Source organism: Ambystoma mexicanum, chromosome 7q (assembly GCF_040938575.1).
Source record: "Ambystoma mexicanum isolate Mex_15411 chromosome 7q, UKY_AmexF1_1, whole genome shotgun sequence".
In the NCBI taxonomy this organism is placed as follows: domain Eukaryota; kingdom Metazoa; phylum Chordata; class Amphibia; order Caudata; family Ambystomatidae; genus Ambystoma; species Ambystoma mexicanum.
The window spans coordinates 487009591-487029366 of NC_090941.1; the positions used below are offsets into that span (position 1 = coordinate 487009591).

The 19776-nt window shown below is 48.4% G+C and overlaps 1 protein-coding gene across 1 annotated transcript in view; it reads left to right on the top strand.

The window, feature by feature from the left end:
* KPNA3 (karyopherin subunit alpha 3) overlaps positions 1-19776 on the top strand; it is a 1475105-nt gene that overhangs the window by 86253 nt on the left and 1369076 nt on the right. The window contains exon 2 of the mRNA XM_069640670.1: positions 3214-3258. Coding sequence (XP_069496771.1) covers positions 3214-3258 — 45 coding nt within the window. The remainder of the gene's footprint in view (positions 1-3213; positions 3259-19776) is intronic.

Below are 19776 nucleotides of genomic sequence, written 5' to 3' on the forward strand. Positions count from 1 at the left end.
CTACAGCGCCTGGAGTTGTCACTGAACTAGGGTGGCCTTCTATACATCTGTCCACTGTGCTAGAGTATAGACGATCAGTCTAACTGGTATGAAAATCCAAATATTTCTTTGCAACTAGTTATTCCTGCATATAAAAATAAAGGATTGCCTCTAAGATCAGGCAGTGATAATGAGTTTTTCTTCTTGGGGAGCACTGCATGCACAACTAGTCCAATCGTATCAATAGAACTGTGTGAATGATAGCAGGGGGACATGCTTAAATATACCAGTTTCCTTTATCTTGTAGGCAATGTTTTGACTCCTTTTTTTATTTTTTGGTAGTATTAGCGTATTTTTAGGGAGTAAAAGTGGTTGATACATCGCTTGTCTGTAGTGCTGTGTGTAAATGAAAAACCAAGCTTATTTAACCGTACCAATAATCATTCGATAAAAGCATGATTTCCAGATATTCCAAAGGGACCAGCACAGGTAATGCCGCAATACTTTGAACGAAAAGGAGGTCCAGGTAGATTTATTTTCAGTGTTCCAACACGTGACAACTTTCGTCCTGGAATGTTGCAGCCAATTCTTCCTCCCACCTAGATTGGCTGGGCCCTACAGATTGAGGGTTAGATTGTTGCTGCAGGAGACTGTATCCTTTTGAGAGAAGAGCCTCGTGAGAGGCGACGAAGCCCAGGTGTATCCTACATGGTGGCATCTAGGGATGAGAATGTGGTAGCAAACAAAACGGAGTATCTAAAATATTCAGAAATAAGCTTAAATGTAAACTTTAAGAGGCCAAGTCTACCAGTGAACTTTATTTTATTGTGCATTTGTAAAAAAAGATTGTTTCAAAGCCACCCACAGGGCAAACAACGTGGAGGGAAATTGGGGGGGCAAGGTGGACTGGGTGGGGTGGGGTGGGGGGGAGAGGCAAATAGAAATGAGACTGGTGAACAGGAAAGAGGCAGTCCTACTAGGCCTTGAGCATTCAGAACGTGCAAGTGCCTGTAGATCGAGAGGAGGGGGAAGGGGGCAATGCTACGAGAATTCAGAGGGGGAAGTGGCAGGAGTCCATTTCCGGCAACAGATGTGGAGCAGTCCTGCCAATACAATAGTGCAGGCCTGTGAGGAACACAGGCCAGTGGGTGCCCAAAGGCAAGTGCTGGGAGAGCGAGGAGGCTGAAGGCGATTGGGCGGAAAGCCAGGACCCAGGACACGGGCCATCCAATCTCTATTACTATAAGGGTTAGCACGGGAGGGAGAGGTGGAAGGAGGTGGTGAAGAGGAAAGGCTCAAGAGTCCTCATTTTGAGGAGATCCAGCTCAAGACTGAGGGGGAGGCTCTTTCCACATAGGTATGCTTGATTTTCCAGAATCAACCGTCATTCATTTGATTGCAGGATGTTTCCATGGGCATGATCCTTTTAATTGGGGCGGGGAACTTGCCCCGATCCTTTCTAATTCTCCATTGGTTAATCGGGGGGGGGGGCGGGTGGGTTTGCATGAGGGCGGTGAGGGTCTTTGCTATTGATGGAGGCTTGTCCATTGTTAAGCGACCGTTTAGTGTTGGGGGTCTGACAGATTATTTTCCATGGCAGTGCCTCCGAACCAGTAGCATAGTCGTTTAAGTATATGCCCTGTGGTATCCCTTAATGTGGGATGGAAAACGTATTTTTATTTTATTTGTATTTATTTTTTTAACCTGGCAGTTACAGGCTCTTTTGGTCTTGCACCCTCACCCCATAGGCAATTGTGAAGGACTTTATGAATATATTTAGATGTGTTTGCAAGGGGAGAAAATTACAAATATATGCACATCATTTTTTTCAGATTGGCTTGCTGTACTGACGTTGTTTTATACTGTATTTCTAAACAATTCCATAAATCTAATAATCTTTTGAAGTGTAAGGCATAGTCTTACAAGTTAACCATAATGGATACCCTCTGCAAATAACCATTAAATCATTTAAATTTTCATTTCTGCAGATTTTTGTGCTATGCCAATATTTTGTAAAACTGTGCCATGCCCTTAAAAGTTTCGTACTATTTTAGTCGTGATGGTGCTTCAGTGTTAATCTTGATTCTCTTAAGCATGCAATGCAGTTTACTTCTGGACAATGCTCATTTCGTTTAGCCATTTTCCCATTCAGAAGTGGTGTTTGACCAAGAGTACTTCAAATATGGGTAACGTGGGACCATTAGTCGGCAGGATTGTTCCTTTTTAATCAGTAATATGGCTTGTTTTATATTCATGCCCATACCTGAGCATTCTGGTGGGTTAAATCGGCAAAGTTATCGAGTTGAACATTCCACAGATCGCCATGTTTTCCATTCAATGTGAACAAGAACAGATTCCTAAAAACAGTCAATATAATATTCACAATGTGGGTCTCATATTAAAAGTATATATATTGTTTGCTTGTTGGGCTCTTATACAGCAAGTAAATGTTTCAAAGCGCCCTAAATAAAATGGTATCCAATTTAACTCCCAACCCTTGGATTGAGATTGTTCAACTTAACTGCGACATTTATTTTAAGATTACATATTTATTTTTAAAAAACGGTCCTATTCATAGCTCAATTTGAATAATTAACTGTTTTTGTCCATGCTATATTTTTCAACTTTAGAGAATGTTCATTCTGTAGCAGTGAGGGCTCCAAAAAGATTGAGGGGCAAGTATTTTACAGCCTACATCTGGAAGTTTTGAATAAAAGATTATTTTGCGAGTAAACAAGTAGCATTGTAGACTGGGGTATTGTAGACTGGGGTATTTTCTAGGCATTCAGAAATGCATTCTAATTCTAAAAACGGGTGTGGCAATTCAAATTCTCTTTTCTAGAGTCCAGAGTAGTTCATTGATTAGAATGCGGCGACGTCACCCAATTTTTCCCACTACTCCCAGCTTCGTACTCTTGAATGCTAAGCAAACCTTAACTATACGGACACCGTACTCCTGGGCCTTCCCCTATGTCCTTTGCTCCCTCCCTTCGGATTATTCTACTCCTTGTGATCAAAAACAGAACTCTGGTTCAGGCTTGTTTTGTAGTTATTGCCAGCTTCAAGTGCTCGCAGTACAAACTGATGAAGTGAATTAATAACATTAGCAGTATCAATCCTTTGCAGTTGTACATTGTTCAGATTTTCTTTTTCACAAGTCATAAAAATCAGACCTACTTACATAATGTATCAACTTTGTATGTTTCTAATTTAGAGCTTTCCTTTATTTTATAGACTATGAGAAGACACAGAAACGAAGTGACTGTTGAACTGCGAAAGGTAACTGGAGTTTACATCTGCTTTGCCTTGCTTTTTGCTCCATTTTAACATTTCAGTCTAAACAAATCATGTGAATTTGCATAGTAGAAAAGTTAATATTTCTACTCTTGGGGTACATAATGTGAGTTCCAGAGAATATGGTTGGTGGTTCGGAGTTTGTGTAGATGTCCCATTCCCTAAAGCAGTTGTATGGTTTTTGATTTTCTTGGATGGGACTCTTGTCTAGAATCAGCAAGACTGTCCGTACTCCCCAGGTTAGTAGCTACTGATTGATCCCTACTATCTATGGTCTAACCGGCAGGTCGTGAGGGCCTAAGTGAAACTACTTTGTCCATTTAACTTACTTTCTAGATGTCACCTACTCTACTACAAGGTTAGTTCTAGTGAGTGTGTGTATACCTTCCAGACACAAGCCCCACGCTGTTCACTTCCTTTCACACCTTGATGTTTTCTACCTGCATACTGCACGCTTATTCACCACCACTACTCTGCTCCCCCATTCACACCACTGCTTGTCTCCCCGATTTCCCCCACAGGCGCTTTTCTCCCCTCTCCCCACCATTGCTCAAGACAGTTAAGCTGAAAACCATTACATGCAAAAAAACGCATTAAATTTAGCAACTATTGGAAGTGACACCACCTTTAATCAATTGTGCAGCCTATGAGCACAAAGATACCAGCACATGGGACGACATAACCCCTCAGTCTACTCTTACATGAACACGGTCACTCATGCACACTTGCAACACAGTACCAATTTCTCTCTCACCAACCAACCAGCACCTCACCTTTGCTGAAAACTGCCTCCCTGCTCCTGGCCACCGTCCTTCCTCCTTGTGGTCTCTTGGTCTGACACCTATTCCTCTGTCACCCAAAAAACTCCACTTTGTTGTTGGTCCCAAGCCTTCTCTTTCTCGCCTCCTTCTCCCATTGGCCCTCTCCCACTGGTTCCCCAGCCAATCGTGCTTGCTCTTCGCTGCCCAGAAAGTGTTCGACAGGAGAACACAAAAAAGCAGCAAACCCTTGCCCGTTTCTGCCTCGCAGGTTCGTTGAGCCTGGTCCTTGGTGGCCCGCATGGAGTAATGTTTGTGTCAGGGAATCCACGTCCTGGAGCAGCTCTGTGGTTGAATTCCATGTAAGCATTGTGCTAAAGTTAATTTCGCTGATCTGTACTGCGGGCACTCATCACTGCGGGCAGTTGAAACTCCTAGCCGCGCATAGTGGTTTTTGCTGCTGCATACGTTTGCCTCTGTGGCGCATAGTGGTTCTTTCTCCCCGATGTTGGTGAGGATCTCGGATGTTGCTTTGCAGGAGGCTCTGGCTGGCTGTTGTATAGTGGTGCTCTGCTGGGATTTCTGGTATCTGTAGTTGCCTGAAATGAGAAGCCAGCATCATTTTATAGAGCTATGGGGTGATTGAGTGGTACTTTCCAAGGCACTTGGGGAGGAGATGGGTACTGGGGCCCTCGCAACTGCCACCTTCCTGTCTCTGGTTTCCTCCCTCATAGACCTCCCACTCCTGGTTGAGAAGGGTCCCCATCCGTGCTGGAGGCCAGCCTACAGCTTGAAACAGTTAAAAGAAACAGAACCCATCAAATTTGTCAAGTATTCAAAGCACCACTTCCTTACTGAGTTCCTCCTGTTGATGCCGCATCCCATATGGTGCAGTCTGGGTGCTTATGGGCTGCCCAAGTGCAGGGGGGGGGGTGAATTAAAGCTGGCGCCACTTCAATGATAACTGAATTTCATTTTTCTTTGCGTTGTGTGGGTTTAGATGAACTTTTTTTTCCACTGAATTTCAACGGTTTTGTTATGCTATACCTCACCTACAGTAGTAAATGACCACAGCCACTTTTCCATAATTATAAGACAGTCCTGCTCTCCTTGGGCACTTTGCAATAATTCGGGACTTTGCCAAAAATATGATTGTTTCTTGCTCTGTTTTAGCAGACATTGGAGGAAAGGTTTTTTTGCTTCTGCATTTTTTTGTTCTTGCAAGATTTTCTTGTAGGATTTAATTGCTGTTTCCGATTCTTGTGTCAATCGCGCTCACACAGGATTCTCGCAAAAAACAAACTCCATAACATTGAAACCTTTTCCCAAGCTTCAAGTAACTGCAGCCCAGGGTGAGAAGGTTAAAGACTGGATTGTGTAAATATACTCCCATAAGCGTTCAGACTTGGAGGATTCCTGCCTCAAACATGAATATAACCATTACCTTAAAGGCCTTAGCAGGATTCTGGAACCTCTTGGAAGGCCGGACTGGGGCTTTGGCTCCCAAGGAAGCCGTAGTAAAAACCCCATATTTTCTTCCAGTTTTCCCAACTATAGAACCTGGCTGTTCGGGGGGGTAAGGGAGAGGAAGTAGAAGGGCTTTGCATGCTGTTTTTTCTTTGGCTTGTTTTCGACATGCTTTGGCTCACCAGGACTCTATGGAAGGCTCAAAGGTATATCACGGCTAAGCCATACTGTCTGTGTCCGTTTTGGAAACCAGTCCTTGCCAAGCAGCACATGTTTGATGCCCCGTTCCACGCAGTTCAGCATGAATTTGGTTATTAAAAAAACAATAACTCATTTTTAGCCCCCTGACGGCAAACACTTTCGTCGTTAATGAACTAACTTGGTGGAATCGCCTTATTACAGGTACAAAGACCCGATGGCACACCGCAGTGGCTAAACTTCTGAATATGGCAAAAACAGAACTTCACAATCGGGGCTTCGCCTGTTTGATATCAACAGACTGTTGTCCAAACTTGATCTCAGTCTCCGTCGGGATTTCGTCGTGATTCCTTCTGGTTGGAAATCCTTTTTGTAAAAATCTTTTTTTGATTATATAAAAATAAATAAAATAAAATAACTAATTTCTTACATACAGCCCCCCTCCCAAGCGTTTTGGGGGCGTGGGGTCCTGGGGAAGTAAGTAGAAGGGCTTTGCTGTATGTTTCTTGTGCATGGCTTCAACATGCACACGCTCATGCACACGCTCATGCAGTGAGTAAATTCGACATGCTCCCTGGCACAGCGAATAAGTCTTCTCCAGCTGTGTCTCCTTTAGGCTCTGCGCCCCACAGAATACAGTTTGAGTCCCACGATAAACTGTCCATTTGTACACATAGCTCCTTCATATTTATCATCTATCCCTTACCCTAACTACCAACTTTGCTCCTCCCTTCCACTACTGAATATTCGATTATACTCCTCCTTTGCTACTGACGGGCAAAAGCTCTTCGCCATAAAACTATGGCACTAGGTGCTATATAAATGCAAGAGAACATAACCAAACACTCACTTTAAATGTGCACAAATGCCCCTTTTTGCCCCCACCCCCCGCCGGCCAACCCTCACAACCACATTGATGACAAACTGCTGAGATGCTCTCCTAATGTCATTTTAACTGTATTTATTCCTGTGACACACCTCAAATTCCATCAAGTGGAGGGGTTAATACCTTAAAGGATTGCCGTTACAGACTATTTAGACTCTGATCTTTAAAGCTTGGGGTATCCAGATGGCCGGCAGACCTATACACTGCAAAGTAAGATATTTTGGCTTTCCGAGATCGGGTGGACTACATAAAAACAGCAGTTGGCCTTCTAGTGGAGCTGAAAGACCTAAAACTCCTGCTTGCCTCTAGTGAGGGTGTTGAGGTATAATGAACGTATCAGATATATGAAGGAAGGTTCTGAAGAAAATGTAGTACAGTACATTCTAACCATTTTTCACTTGATACTGATCATGACAGTACATTTGAAACTAAATTAAAAAATCTGTTCCTAGATAGTTGCAATCTCATGGCAAACTGAACTGCCAGTTTAAGCACTATATTGCAAAGTTGTGATGGTCTAAGGTATTCATGATGTTGGCTGATAGGAAAAGGGTCTGAATTTACTTCTATGAGACAGTGCAAGCTTTTCAGGGTTTATCACTGGCCATGCTGAACAGAAGAGAAGTGAAACCAGTTGGAGTATTTAAAATGCAAACTTGCTGAAAGTGGACCTATCCTTGCGTCCTTCAGAGGGACAAATTTGGTCCCAGTATTCACAGAAGAAGTTGCCAAACTGGTTGATATCCATTTGAGAGAAGAGGGCTTTCACAAGCTCCTCTAGTCATTGTGGGCAAAGATGGCTCTTCCTGGCAAGTTGAGACGGACTATAAAGGGGTTACACTTGGCGTTCGACTTCATCATGACTACTGAGTTGATGTACAACTTTTTATAATTTCTGATTTACTTGGAGGTGAATGGAACGTTACAGTAGAATGTGTAGTCTTTGAACTCCTGGTAGCATCATTTGACGGTTCTCTTGATTTTGGAGGAGAAAATGTACACAAAATGAATCTTTCAAGGACATTTTTGAAATGGTGGGGAAACTGGAAACATTGAGTCATTTTAGTGTAACTGTTTAAGGGAAGAGTGCAATGCTTCTGGTCATTTATGCCGGGCTGAGGCCTCAAACGAGAGAAGAAAAGCGGCTTGGATATGATGTCTGTACAGGACTCCCAATTGAGTGGGCAGTTTTTGGCTAGGGAAAGCGGCTACGGGTGAGATGGAAAATCTCACCTTGGAAACAGTTTGTCGTAAACATATGTAGGTTGCTATAGAAGCAGTTGGTGTACGGTTGGGAGAGTAAAGTTAGTTAACAGATCAACAGACTGCAGAGGAAGTCTGTAAAATTGCAGCCGCAATTGATAATGGTGGATTACATTGCAGCACATGGTCTTGAACATCCGGTACTCCACACTCACTGAAGATGTAGCTTTAAAGGAAAATGTGTCTGACCCTACAGGACGCCCACCTCTGTAAATTGGGCAAAATACTTCCAATTACACTCACTAGTTGCACTCCTCTCAGATTTGGGACCCATGGATGGCCTTCCTTTCAGTAGGCTTCTTCCCTTTATCCCTGATGATTCAAAGAGAACTAGAGAAGGCAGGATTAAAATGGTGAAGGGAACATTAGGGAGAAGGGGAGTCGCACTTGCTTACTGTTTATCCTTCGAACACAGCACAAGAGACATGTATACTGCAATTTGTTGGTATGCTTCCGTTATTTTCTGATGGCAATTTGGTGCTATGTGGTGACATGAACTTGGTTATAAATTGTGTATTATACAGGTCTCCTCAAACAAATGTCTATACCTGGAATCCTCCATGAAACTGAAAAGGTTTCTAGAAGATTACTTTTTAGTTGATTGACTGAGGTATAAACTACCTGCTAGATAACTATGCACGCTTCTTTCATGTTCAGCAATCTTCCTCGCCTATGGATTACTGCACTTCATTCACAAAGCAGGAATATTCAGTTGGACCATAACTTGGGCTTCTCGCTTAATATGGTGAGTAGGAGACCCAAATCTCAGGGTTGGCGGTTGGATGCTGCTATTCTTAAAGACCAGGCGGGTCTAAGTGTTGGGGTATCGCTAGCTGCCTTGAGCGGCTGCATTTGAAGTGTGCACAGTCCTGGACCTGGTTGTTCCTGTATACAAAAATGTGATCCTGAAAGTGGAAATAGCTGGACCCAGTGCTCCAGATAATATTTTGAGGTGGGAGTATTTTACGCATGATTTTTTAATTTAGAGTAAATGCAATTTCAAGAGTAAAAATGAGTTTTATCCTGTGCAAGAGTAAAACTTATCCAACACATACACCCAATGCATATGTAAAATCGGATCCATAGACCAAAAGCGTTGTAGATCAGTTGTCTGGCTTGTGCAGAGTCCTTCACTCCACATGCAAACGGCACATCCCGGCTGGGCACATAGTAACAGCACATCACTCCACTTGATAAAGACATTTCTGATGTTTGTTAATCTGCTTAGAATCACATGCTGCGCATAGGCCGACATCCAGTGGTCACTGCAGAGTATTGCATTTTGTTTTTCGTAGTCGAAAAGGGGACGCCGACAAGGCGTGTCTGTAACACTATCCCTATAGTGACGTGCAGTGTACCCACAATCCCTCACGCATCAAGGCCCCTCGGATTGTTTTTTCTGCCCAGATATTGGTCGCCTTAATGCGGAGCTCGTTCGAGAGAAATTGCAAAACATTTATTTGACCCGTTGGTCGTTATTTCTTATATATTACATCAGATCCCTCCTTCGACGGCGAAGCTGTTTCACCGCCGATTAAGAACTTCGGCGGTGACTTACACAGAGGTGATTCTTCGGCGCTGCCGAACATGTGGCCCGGCCTCGCCAGCCTAAAACAGTAGGGAGAGTGGGGGTCGTGGGACATTTCTGTTTCTTCGAAGAATGCCCTTCTCTTTCATCCCCCTTTCCTTCGGGGTCGTTATCACTCTTAATTGTATCCTCAGCTATGGGAGAGGACTCCTTTTTAGATTTTGCCGGCGCTGTAAGGGCAAATTCACATGTAAGGATAAGCACAAGCGGTGTAACCGTTGCTTACCCCTCTACGACGACGGCTGTGTGGCCTGTAAACTTCTTCGCCCAAAGACTTTAAAGGACCGCAGGGTCAAGAGGTGGGCAGCCTACGCTATGTCTAGAGCCGATTTCCTCACTCGCTGCCGAGTGTGACGAGGGCAGTGATAACCAGACCTCCGTTTCGGATGTTGTAGACCTCTAGGGAGCGTACCCGCTCCTCAGCGTCTGTCCCCAGCCCGACAAGTTCGGCTCACGCCCTACTTATGGGGATGAACACCCCGGCGACACTGACGAACACAGAAAACATAAAAATGAGCACAGAACCCATGGCACTTCTTCGTCAAAGACGAAGACAGCCCTAGCGCCAACGGAGACGCCGGGCCTACTGGTGTCCTCCACCGACCGTAAAGAGTCGCAAGCCCTCCCCGCCACCGCAGACGCGACTAGCGACTGGGCTACCTGCAGACAAGGGCGCTACCACCAAAACGCCAAGCGACGAGACTCGTAAGAGTGCGACCGTCGCCGAAAGAGACTCTGCACCGCCCAACTCGACACCAGACGAACCCTCGACGGAGAAATGAATCGTCGAAAGCTTGGCTCATATAGTTTCCACTGACGGCCAGAGACGGGCGGCGAGTGATATGCCGAACCCCGCTCACAAGGCCAGGGAGATGCCGAGAGTGCCGTAAGGGCAGCAGGGACAGCTCCCGCCGTCAAAGGAAGGCCCTAGCCTACGAGAAGGTTTCTCAGAAGGCGAAGGGAGTTTATCCTCAACGTTATGGAACAGATCTAGACGGCTACAGGCGGAGTAGCTTCCCTTCACGCCTCCAGACCGTTCTGGGTTACCACATTGGACATTTGAGAGATTCCAATCATGTATGGACAAGCTGGATAGATTTATGTCCACTCCTGAACATAAAACACCCAAGAGGCCAAGAGAGGTACTTCATGAGGACCCCAGGGCTAAATAGCCTAGACTATTTAATCCCCTTCACGAGGAGGCTAATACTTATGACCTCACTGAAGACGACTCTCACTTTCAAGAGGATGAGGAGTGCTTAGATAGTGAAGACCAACAGAACCTCGAAGAAGGTTTTGAGGAAAACCTTAACATGGGTGGCGGGGGGCTTCGAAGAAGACCCAGATGAAGGTGGCTCACAGCCTTGGCAGTCCCCAACAGTGTCTACAGACCCTGAGATCCTGAACCTTTCCCCTCCTCAAACCACACCAGTCAGGAACCAGTCACCTATAGATGACCAACCCACTTTCAACACGCTACTACGGAAAGCAGCAGCGCACTTGGAAATTGAGACTGGGGAAATTACTCCCGATATTGATTTTGTAGAAAAAATCATTAAGGAAAAACCTCTCACTAGCCAGACCATTCCCCTCCTCGCCTCAGTTAAGAGACGCATCATCCCATCGCTGTCTACACCTGCGTTGGTTAGAGGGGTCAACCCAAGAATTGAAAAACTGTTTACTCCCTCTCCATCAGACCCATTATACATTAAGGGTCACTCAATACCAGATTCCTTGGTAGTAACTACCACAAGGAAAAGGGCAGGGGTTTCGCTATCAACAAGGAAGGAAAGAAACTACGCCCTGGGTAAAAGAATTACATCCTCGGCAGCTTTTTCCACCAGAATTGCAATAATACCTTACTGGCAAGTTATGCTGATGCCCAATGGGGGAAGTTACGCCCAGACGTCGAAGTCCCTGAGCCCTTATGAACTCGCTTATTAACCACTGTAATGGAAGGAACTCTGGTTAACCATAGCATCATTAAAAACACACTTGATGCTGCAGAAACAGCTGACCGTTCTTTAGTCCAGGGGATACTTCTGAAGCGTCATGTCTGGCTCCAGAACTCTGGTTTTAAGCCAGAGAACCAGGCGTCACTCATAAACAAACCAATCAAGGATTCTAACCTCTTTGGGAAAGCGGTGGACGACGCACTGGAGACAGCTAAGAAGGATTTAGACCCCCTAAAGATCTCAAGTCTTGCCAATAAGCGAGGATTCGGCAACAAACGCTTTTTTCGAGGCCAACGTCAACAACAGCAGTACACTGCAGGCAACTGGTCCTCGACTCGGGGAACCAGTGGCCAATACACTCAAAGAGGACAACACCGTGGCAAGGGTAGAGGTCGGGGCCCCACTTCCAGCGGTTCCGCGGCTATCAACACCAAATGACCCGAAGGTTCGGGTCCCCTCCCATGCATTGCCGGTTGGGGGACGGTTAACATCCTTCCTACCAGCATGGGAGGGAATAACTTCAGACCGCTGGGTATTGTCAACTATAGCCCGCAGTTACTGCATAGAATTCAGTCGGTCCCCCACGTACAGACCCCCAAGGGGATGACGCCTATCACCGGAGCACCTCACCATCCTTCAAGAAGTGGAACCGCTGCTACTAAAAGGAGCAATAGAGGTCGTGCCTCTATCACAGGTAATGGAAGGTATTTATTCAGTGTACTTCCTTGTACCCAAAAAGGACTTAACCATGCGCCCTGTATTAGATCTGCGCCCAGCAAACAAATTTGTCAAACCTCAAAGATTTTGTATGGTGACCTTACAGGAAATAATCCCCCTGCTTTCACAGGGAGATTACATGACAATACTGGACATGAAAGATGCATACTTTCATATTTTAATGTTACCAGCGCAAAGAAAATACCTCAGGTTCATGATAGAGGGCAAACACTACCAGTTCGGAGTGCTACCCTTCGGCATAGCGTCAGCACAGTGGGTATTCACGAAAGTACTGGCAGTGGCAGCGGCCCATCTGCGCAGGTTGTCCATCCCAGTATACCCTTACCTCGACGATTGGCTCATAACAGGGGATTATTACGAGACATGCTGCTCACATACCCAAAAGACTGTAGACTTTTTTTTTTCAACTGGGCTTCTCCATAAATGAGAAGTCCAGCGTAGACACCAGCCAGATCAAACAATTCCTAGGGGGCTCTAATTCGAACAAAGGACGGCCTCGTCTTCCCTTCCGAGAGGGTCCAAAATATGCTGTTTAAGATCCCTCAATATGTGGCCGGTCGAGAGGTGACGGTACACAAAGCAATGCGTTTGCTAGGATTGATGGCGTCATGTATATATTTGGTACCGCGCCTGCGCCCAATGCAAGAGTGGCTCAACAGCCAGTGGTGTCAGGCCAGCGGACAATGGGACGATCTAGTGGTGGTCTCGCAGGCCTTGGTTCGAGGGGATTGGGTCCTCCGACATATTCCATATCTTTGACAGTAATCACCAAAGCTGTGCTGCTTCGGAAACTTTTCTGTGTCGATGACGTCAATGCGCCGTCCCAGAGGACCTCCGCCGACTTCACCCGATGTGATAAGTAGGACGCACGACGCCCGTAGCCTCAGTTCTGTTTTTTCCGCGAACGTGTTCGCTTCGTGAATCTCGGTACGCCTCGACTCTTTGGAGTTTCTGTTGTATTCTTCTCAGTTCTTTGAACCTGTTAGGTTTTTGTGAAAAGCCTGTTTGTGACGATGTCTACCTCGTCTTCAACCCGCGTCCGGGCTTCCAAGAAATGCGGGGACTGTGAGTCCAAAATCTCGGTAACTAACTCGCACAACACCTGCCTCTGGTGTCTCGGGGAGGACCAAGACATGGACGACTGTGTCGACTGCCATTCGCTCACGGCCAAGGCCTTGCGGGAGCGCAAGAAGTTGTCAGTAGGTAGGGTGTTTAAGCACTGGAAGTCGAGGTCTGCGAGGCTTTTGACGGATGATTGAGAGGCGACTCTCCGCATCGTCGGAGGTCCAGTGAGTCTCCTTTCAGGAGTCGGTCTCGCCACTCCTCTGCCTCTTCGAGGCATTCCCGGAAGCGCCGGCATTGGTCGCCTTCCCCGTCCTCTTCCGAGGACTCCGCCCATCGGCAGTTCGCTTATCCCACCATGCAAGCGACACCGGAGGAATGGGCTTCCTTCGAGAAAATGTTAGCGATTCTCGAATCGCAGGGCACCGGTCCGTCCACGCCTTCGAGTGGAGTTGGTCATGATCGGTCAAGAGACACCGCTCGCATGCCTTCGGGCTCGGGTGGTCGGCACGGTTTGCGAGAGAGGTCCCGCTCGGACAAGGGCAACCGTTCTCGCCATGCCCGTTCCAGGTCCCGGTCCTCGACGCGCTCGAGACCGCGTGATCCTGTGCAGTCTTCGAGGAAGACGTCGACGCCTATGGCGCCAAGGTCGTCGACCTCTCTCGAGGCTCCGCCTCTGAGGGGGTCGTCGACGCTGTCGGCGCTTAGGTCGTCTAAGGACACGCTCGGAGCTCCGGCTTCGAGGCCTGTGTCGACGCCGCCGATGCTGGCGGCGCTGCAGCTGACGTCGCTGATTCTCTCGGCGCCCTCGACGCCTTTCGAGGCGGTGTCGGAGGGTCCCCATGGCACGGGGGTAGCCCCTAGAAAGGCTCTGGCTAAGGTCAGGCATAGCTTTGGTCCCCAGGTGTCTTCCTCTCACCGCCTGGAGTACATTTCAGAGGGTGATGAGGGCTCTGATGAGGGCTTGGTTCCGGTGCCAGATGAGCGGGTCATAGCCAATTTGATGACCTAAGGCAGTCACTGCAGGATGCCAGTGGACTGGACACCTCCCCGGAGGTGGAGTTTTGTAGGCATGAGCCTGGCACTCATGCCGATTCTTCGTACAGTCGCCTTATGTCTCGGGTCACCGAGTACTTGGGATGGTCGGCTCCCCCAGGGGAGTTTGTTCAGGATGATCTCGCGGACATCCTCGATGTTGGTCCCCCCCACTGACCCGGTACTGCCGTTTCATATGACTCTGCAGAGAAGGGTGGCGGCGACTTGGACTGCTCCGGAGAGTCTCCGGGCAGTGGGCAAGTCTTTGTCGTGAAAACACTGTCCAGCCAGTAGCGACCCCTGCTACTTGTCCAGGCAACCCACTCAGCTTGTTGGTGCAGGCGTCGTATCCTACCATCCCTCCGGATAGGGACGACAAACGTTTTGATGGCTGGGCGAAGAAAGTGTTTTCTTCAGGGGGGTATGGCGCTTCAGGCGGCCAACTCCGTTTGTGCCTTGTCTCATTTCACACACACTCTGTGGAACTGTGCATTAGCGGCTGAACATATTCCCGAAGGGGACGAACGGGATGGTTTCCTTGCTATGGTTCAGGATGGCAAGGATGCCATGTGTGAGGCCGTTCAGTCGGGTTTGGACATGGCGGATTGTGTCAGCCAGTCCATGGCGGCGAGCACCATAATACGCAGGATTGCGTGGTTGCGGAATTTGGGGGTTCGCTCCTGATGTGCAGTCCCGGCTCCTCAACATGCCCTTTGACGGTGAACAACTTTTTGGCAGCAAGGCTGACAAGAGACTTGAGAGGCTGCAGACCTCCAAAGCTGCAGCTAAGTCGTTGGGCCCTGCAGTTCGACAACCTCTGCCTTTTCGTCCTAAGGGACAATGGAGGGGAGGTTCCTTTCGCTATTACTTGTCCTTCAGTAAAGCGAGAGGAGCTGTCAAAGAGACCACCGTAAGAGTGCCAGAGGTGGAAAACAGGGTACTCGAGGTGCCAAGGCCGTTCGGACAGTTGCCTCTTAGCCCTCAGGCAACGCCGCAGCCGCTGCCACTCAGTCATGAGGCCATGTCCCATGGTTCGCCGGTTGGGGGAAGGCTGGGGCTGCATCTTGTAGAGTGGCGTGCCTTCAGATGTGTGGGTTGTAGGTGGGTTGTAGGTGTGGTTGACTTCAGATGTGTGGGTTCTGGAGATCCTAACCCACGGCTACTGTCTTCCTTCCTTTTCGGCAGAGACCTCACGACAATCCACCTGGGAACCTCTCTTTGAAGAGTCTGGATCCGCTCCTTGCGCAGGAAATTCAAGCCCTGCTGGAGAATGGCGCCATAGAACTGGTGCCTGTACCGGAGAGTAACAAGGGATGGTATTCCCCTTATTTTTTGATTTCAAAGAAAGACTGGGGATTGAGACCCATCATGGACTTGCGCGGTTTGAACAAATTCATCAGGAAGGACAAGTTCAAGATGGCTACTCTCAAGTCCTCCAGGCCCTTCAACTTCAGGACTGGTTGGTGTCTCTCGACCTCAAGGACGCTTGCTTGCATGTGCCGATCCATCCCAAGCACAAGAAGTACCTGAGGTCGCGGTTGGCGACTCGCACTTTCAGTTTCGGGTCCTGCCGTTCGGATTGACCTCCGCCCCGAGGGTTTTCACCAAGCTCATGGTGGTGGTAGCGCATCTCAGGAAAGGGGGGGGGGGATTCACGTCTACCCCTACCTGAACGATTGGTTGATCAGGGGTTGCTCTCCCGAGCAAGTCCTGGATCATCTGTCCGTCACCTGCCACTCCCTTCACAAGCTGGGCTTCTCCCTCAATTTAAAGAAGTCCCATTTGACGCCAACACAGCGGCTCCAGTACATCGGAGCAGTGCTCGACACATCCCCGGGGCTGTTTTCTCCTCCCCAGGTGAGGGCTCTTCACATTCAGCAGATGGTGCACAAGTTTCAACTTGCCCAGACGCTCCTGGCGGTCGAGTTCTTGAGTTTGCTCGGCCTCATGGCATCCTGCATTCTTCTGGTGCCAGAGGCTCGTCTGCGGATGAGATCTTTCCAGTGGGCATTCAAGATGCAGTGGTCGCACTCTTCCAGCAGGCTGTCAGACCCTGTTCAGGTGCTGCCCTCGGTCGCCCAGGACCTTCTGTGGTGGGCCGTCGAAGGCAATCTGATTAAGTGGGGGGGCCCTATTTTGGCTTCCCTGGCCGGAGGTGACGATCGTGACGGACGCATCCCTCACGGGATGGGGAGCTCATGCCAACGAGTTGACAGTCAGCGGTCATTGGTCTCCGTCGGACTCCAGACTCCATATCAATCTGTTCGAGCTGAGGGCCGTCGGGCTAGCCCTGAAGGCTTTTCTGCCGACTGTGTGAGGAAAGTGTGTCCTGGTTCTAACGGATAACAGTGTGGCCTTGCACTACCTCAACAAAAAGGGGGGGCAGGGTCACTTCCTCTGTGCAGGGAGGCGATGCAGCTAGAGTTCTGGGCCATTCAGCAGGAAGTTTCGATCTCGGCTGTTCATCTGGCCGGAGACGACAACGAGACGGCAGACGCTCTGAGCAGGCAGAGCACGATCTCTCATGAGTGGGAGCTGGCTCAGGAGATTCTCCTAGAGATCTTCACCCCTTGGGGGACCCCTCAAGTGGATCTGTTCGCCTCCAGTGTCAACAGGAAGTGCGGAAGGTTCTGCTCGCGGGAATTTCCTCCTAAAGGAGCCTTTGGAGACGCGTTTGTGGTGGAGTGGTCATTCCCACTGCTGTACGCGTTTCCTCCAGTCCCCGTCATCCTGAAAGTACTGCAGAGGTTACGGAGGTTCGGTTCCTGGATGATCCTCATTGCTCCGGCGTGGGCCCGGAGGACGTGGTACCCCGGACCTTCTCGACTTGTCCATCTGCCCTCCACGTCGTCTTCCCTACCAAGACGATCTGCTCTCACGGGAGGGGGGGGGGGGTCAGGTTCTCCATCCAGAGGTCAGATCCCTCAACCTTCATGCTTGGCTTCTGAAAGGTTGAGGTATAAGGATTGGGACCTCCCTGAAGACGTGTTGAAGGTGTTGCTCTCGGCCAGACGGCCGGCAACAAAGTCTCTGTACCGTTGGGGTAATTTCTGTGACTGGTACAGAGTTAGGATTATGTGGAACCTTGAGTGTGACATTCCCATGGTTCTGTCTTTTTTGCTTTCCTTGGCCCACAGGGGCTTGCAAGTGGGGTACCATTAAAGGTTACCTGGCGGCGCTGTCCATATTTAAGCGCTCGTCTGAAGAATGTTCCTATTTTAAGATTCCTTTAATTTCTCAATTTTTGAAAGGGCTCACTAATGTGTTCCCTCCGTCACCTTTTCTGGTGCCCGGTTGGGATTTGAACCTTGTTCTTAAGTTTATGGGTGCTCCGTTTGAGCCTTTGCCTTCTTGCCCTTTGAGACTGTTAACTCTTAAAATTGTTTTTGGTTGCGGTTACTTCCGCTCGCTGAGTGAGTTACAGGCACTTTTAGTTAAGCCACCCTTCACTGTGTTTCATAAGGACAGGGTTGTCCTTAGAATTCGTCCTTCCTTTCTTCCGAAGGTGGTTTCGGAATTTCATTTGGGCCAGAAGGTTTTTCTTCCGGCATTCTATCCTCCTCCGCATCCTGGTAAGGAAGAGAGGCTCGATGGGCTTGATCCTAGGCGAGCGTTGAGCTTTTATATTTCACGCATGTCCCGGGTCAGAGTGGACAATCAACTCTTCATTGGTTACGCTGGAAAGCGTTTGGGACAAACTGTGATGAAACAGACTTTGTCTCGTTGGATTATTTTGGCTATCTCCGAGTGTTACTGCTTGGTGGGTAAGGACCCACCGGCTGGCTTGCGGGCCCATTATAGCAGGGGTATGGCTGCATCTACTGCCTACAGAGAGGTGTTCCTATTCGTAACATCTGTGATGCAGCCACCTAGGCTACAGTACATACTTGTGTACGTCACTACTCCCTCGATTCCATCCGAGGACAGGATCTGGCTTTTGGCAAGGCAGTCCTTTTTTTCCGCAATTTGATTGGGCATGCTAAATTGGTGTTCTAAATTCTTTTCCCTCCTCCTTGCTTTGGTACTGCTTTGGGATTCTGTCAAAGATATGGAATACGTCGGAGGACCCAATCCCCTCGAGGAACAAGTTACTCTCTTACCTAGTAACGTTATTTCGATGGGATGGTCCGACGATTTATTCCATATCGCTCCCTCCCTAAATTCCCCGCTTTCTTACGCGATTGCAGCTTACGTTTCCGCAAGGCCTTGTGTGTCTGACTGGCAGAAGACTGGTGTCACACGTTCTGGGGGGGCAAAAACTACAACTGAGGCTATGGGCGTTGTGCGTCCTACTTATCACATCGGGTGACGTCGGGGGGTCAGAGGAGGTCCTCGGGGACGGCGCATCGTCGTCGACGCCGAAAATTTTCTGAAGCAGCACAGCTGTGGAGATTACTGTCAGATATGGAATACGTCATCGGACCATCCCATCGAAAGAAAGTTACCAGGTAAGAGAGTAACTTGTTCTTCTCGCTACGGTGGTGGTCTTGGAAAACCTTGTAATAGGGAAACTATTTGCCACCCCCGCAGTGGAAGCCACTCTAACCACAGACTCATTCCTCACAGGATGGGGGGGCGGGGGCTCACCTATCCCATCAGACTGCACATGGAATTTGTACTCCGAGTGTAGCGTCCAAACAAACTTGCTGGAACTGCTAGCAGTCTTCAAAGCACTGAAGGCTTTCCAGGCACACCTGCAAGGGAAGACAGTGATGGTCCTCACAGACAGCACCACAGCCATGTACTACCTGAACAAGCAAGGGGGCACTCTCTCTCCAGGACTGTCCAAGCTGTCCCAGAACATCTGGAAGTGGGCGCTCTAGCACAACATGCTCCTGTTGTCACATGTACCAGGGGAACTCAAGCTGCTAGCAGACAAACTCAGCAGAGATCCCACCCCGCCTGCAGAGTACGAATGGCGGTTACGAGAAGACATCGTCTTCGACGTTTTCACACAATGGGGATTCCCAGAAATAGATCTGTTCGCCACTCTGGAGAACTCCCAATGCCAAGATTACGCCTCCAGGTACCCCCAGAACCGATCCAAGGGGAACGGTCTCTGGATAACATGGTCAGGGAAATTTGTTTACGCCCACCCCCTTGCCCCCGCTCCCCCCGCCTCCCCTTCTCAACAAAATAGCGCACAAGATGTACCAGGAACCAGTCACCATGATACTAGTGGCCCCGATGGGGGCCCGGCAGCCAAGGATCGCTCACCTGATGGAGATGTCTCTATCTCCACCGGTGAAACTTCCCTGCCCATACAACATGCTGTCACAGGACAGGGGCAAGACGCTTCACCCATGCCCACAGACCATGAACTTAGCAGCCTGGCTCCTGAGGTCATAGAATTTGGACATTTACAGCTCTCTCAAAGATGCATGGACATTCTTAGGAAGGCTAGAAAACCTAACACTCGTTACTGCTATTCTAGCAAGTGGAAGAGATTCCTCATCTGGTGTAAACGTAAAAGCATCGACCCTGTTGACTGCTCTCCCACACAGATTGTTCTTTACCTGACTCACTTATTAGACTCAGGATTAGTCTTTAATT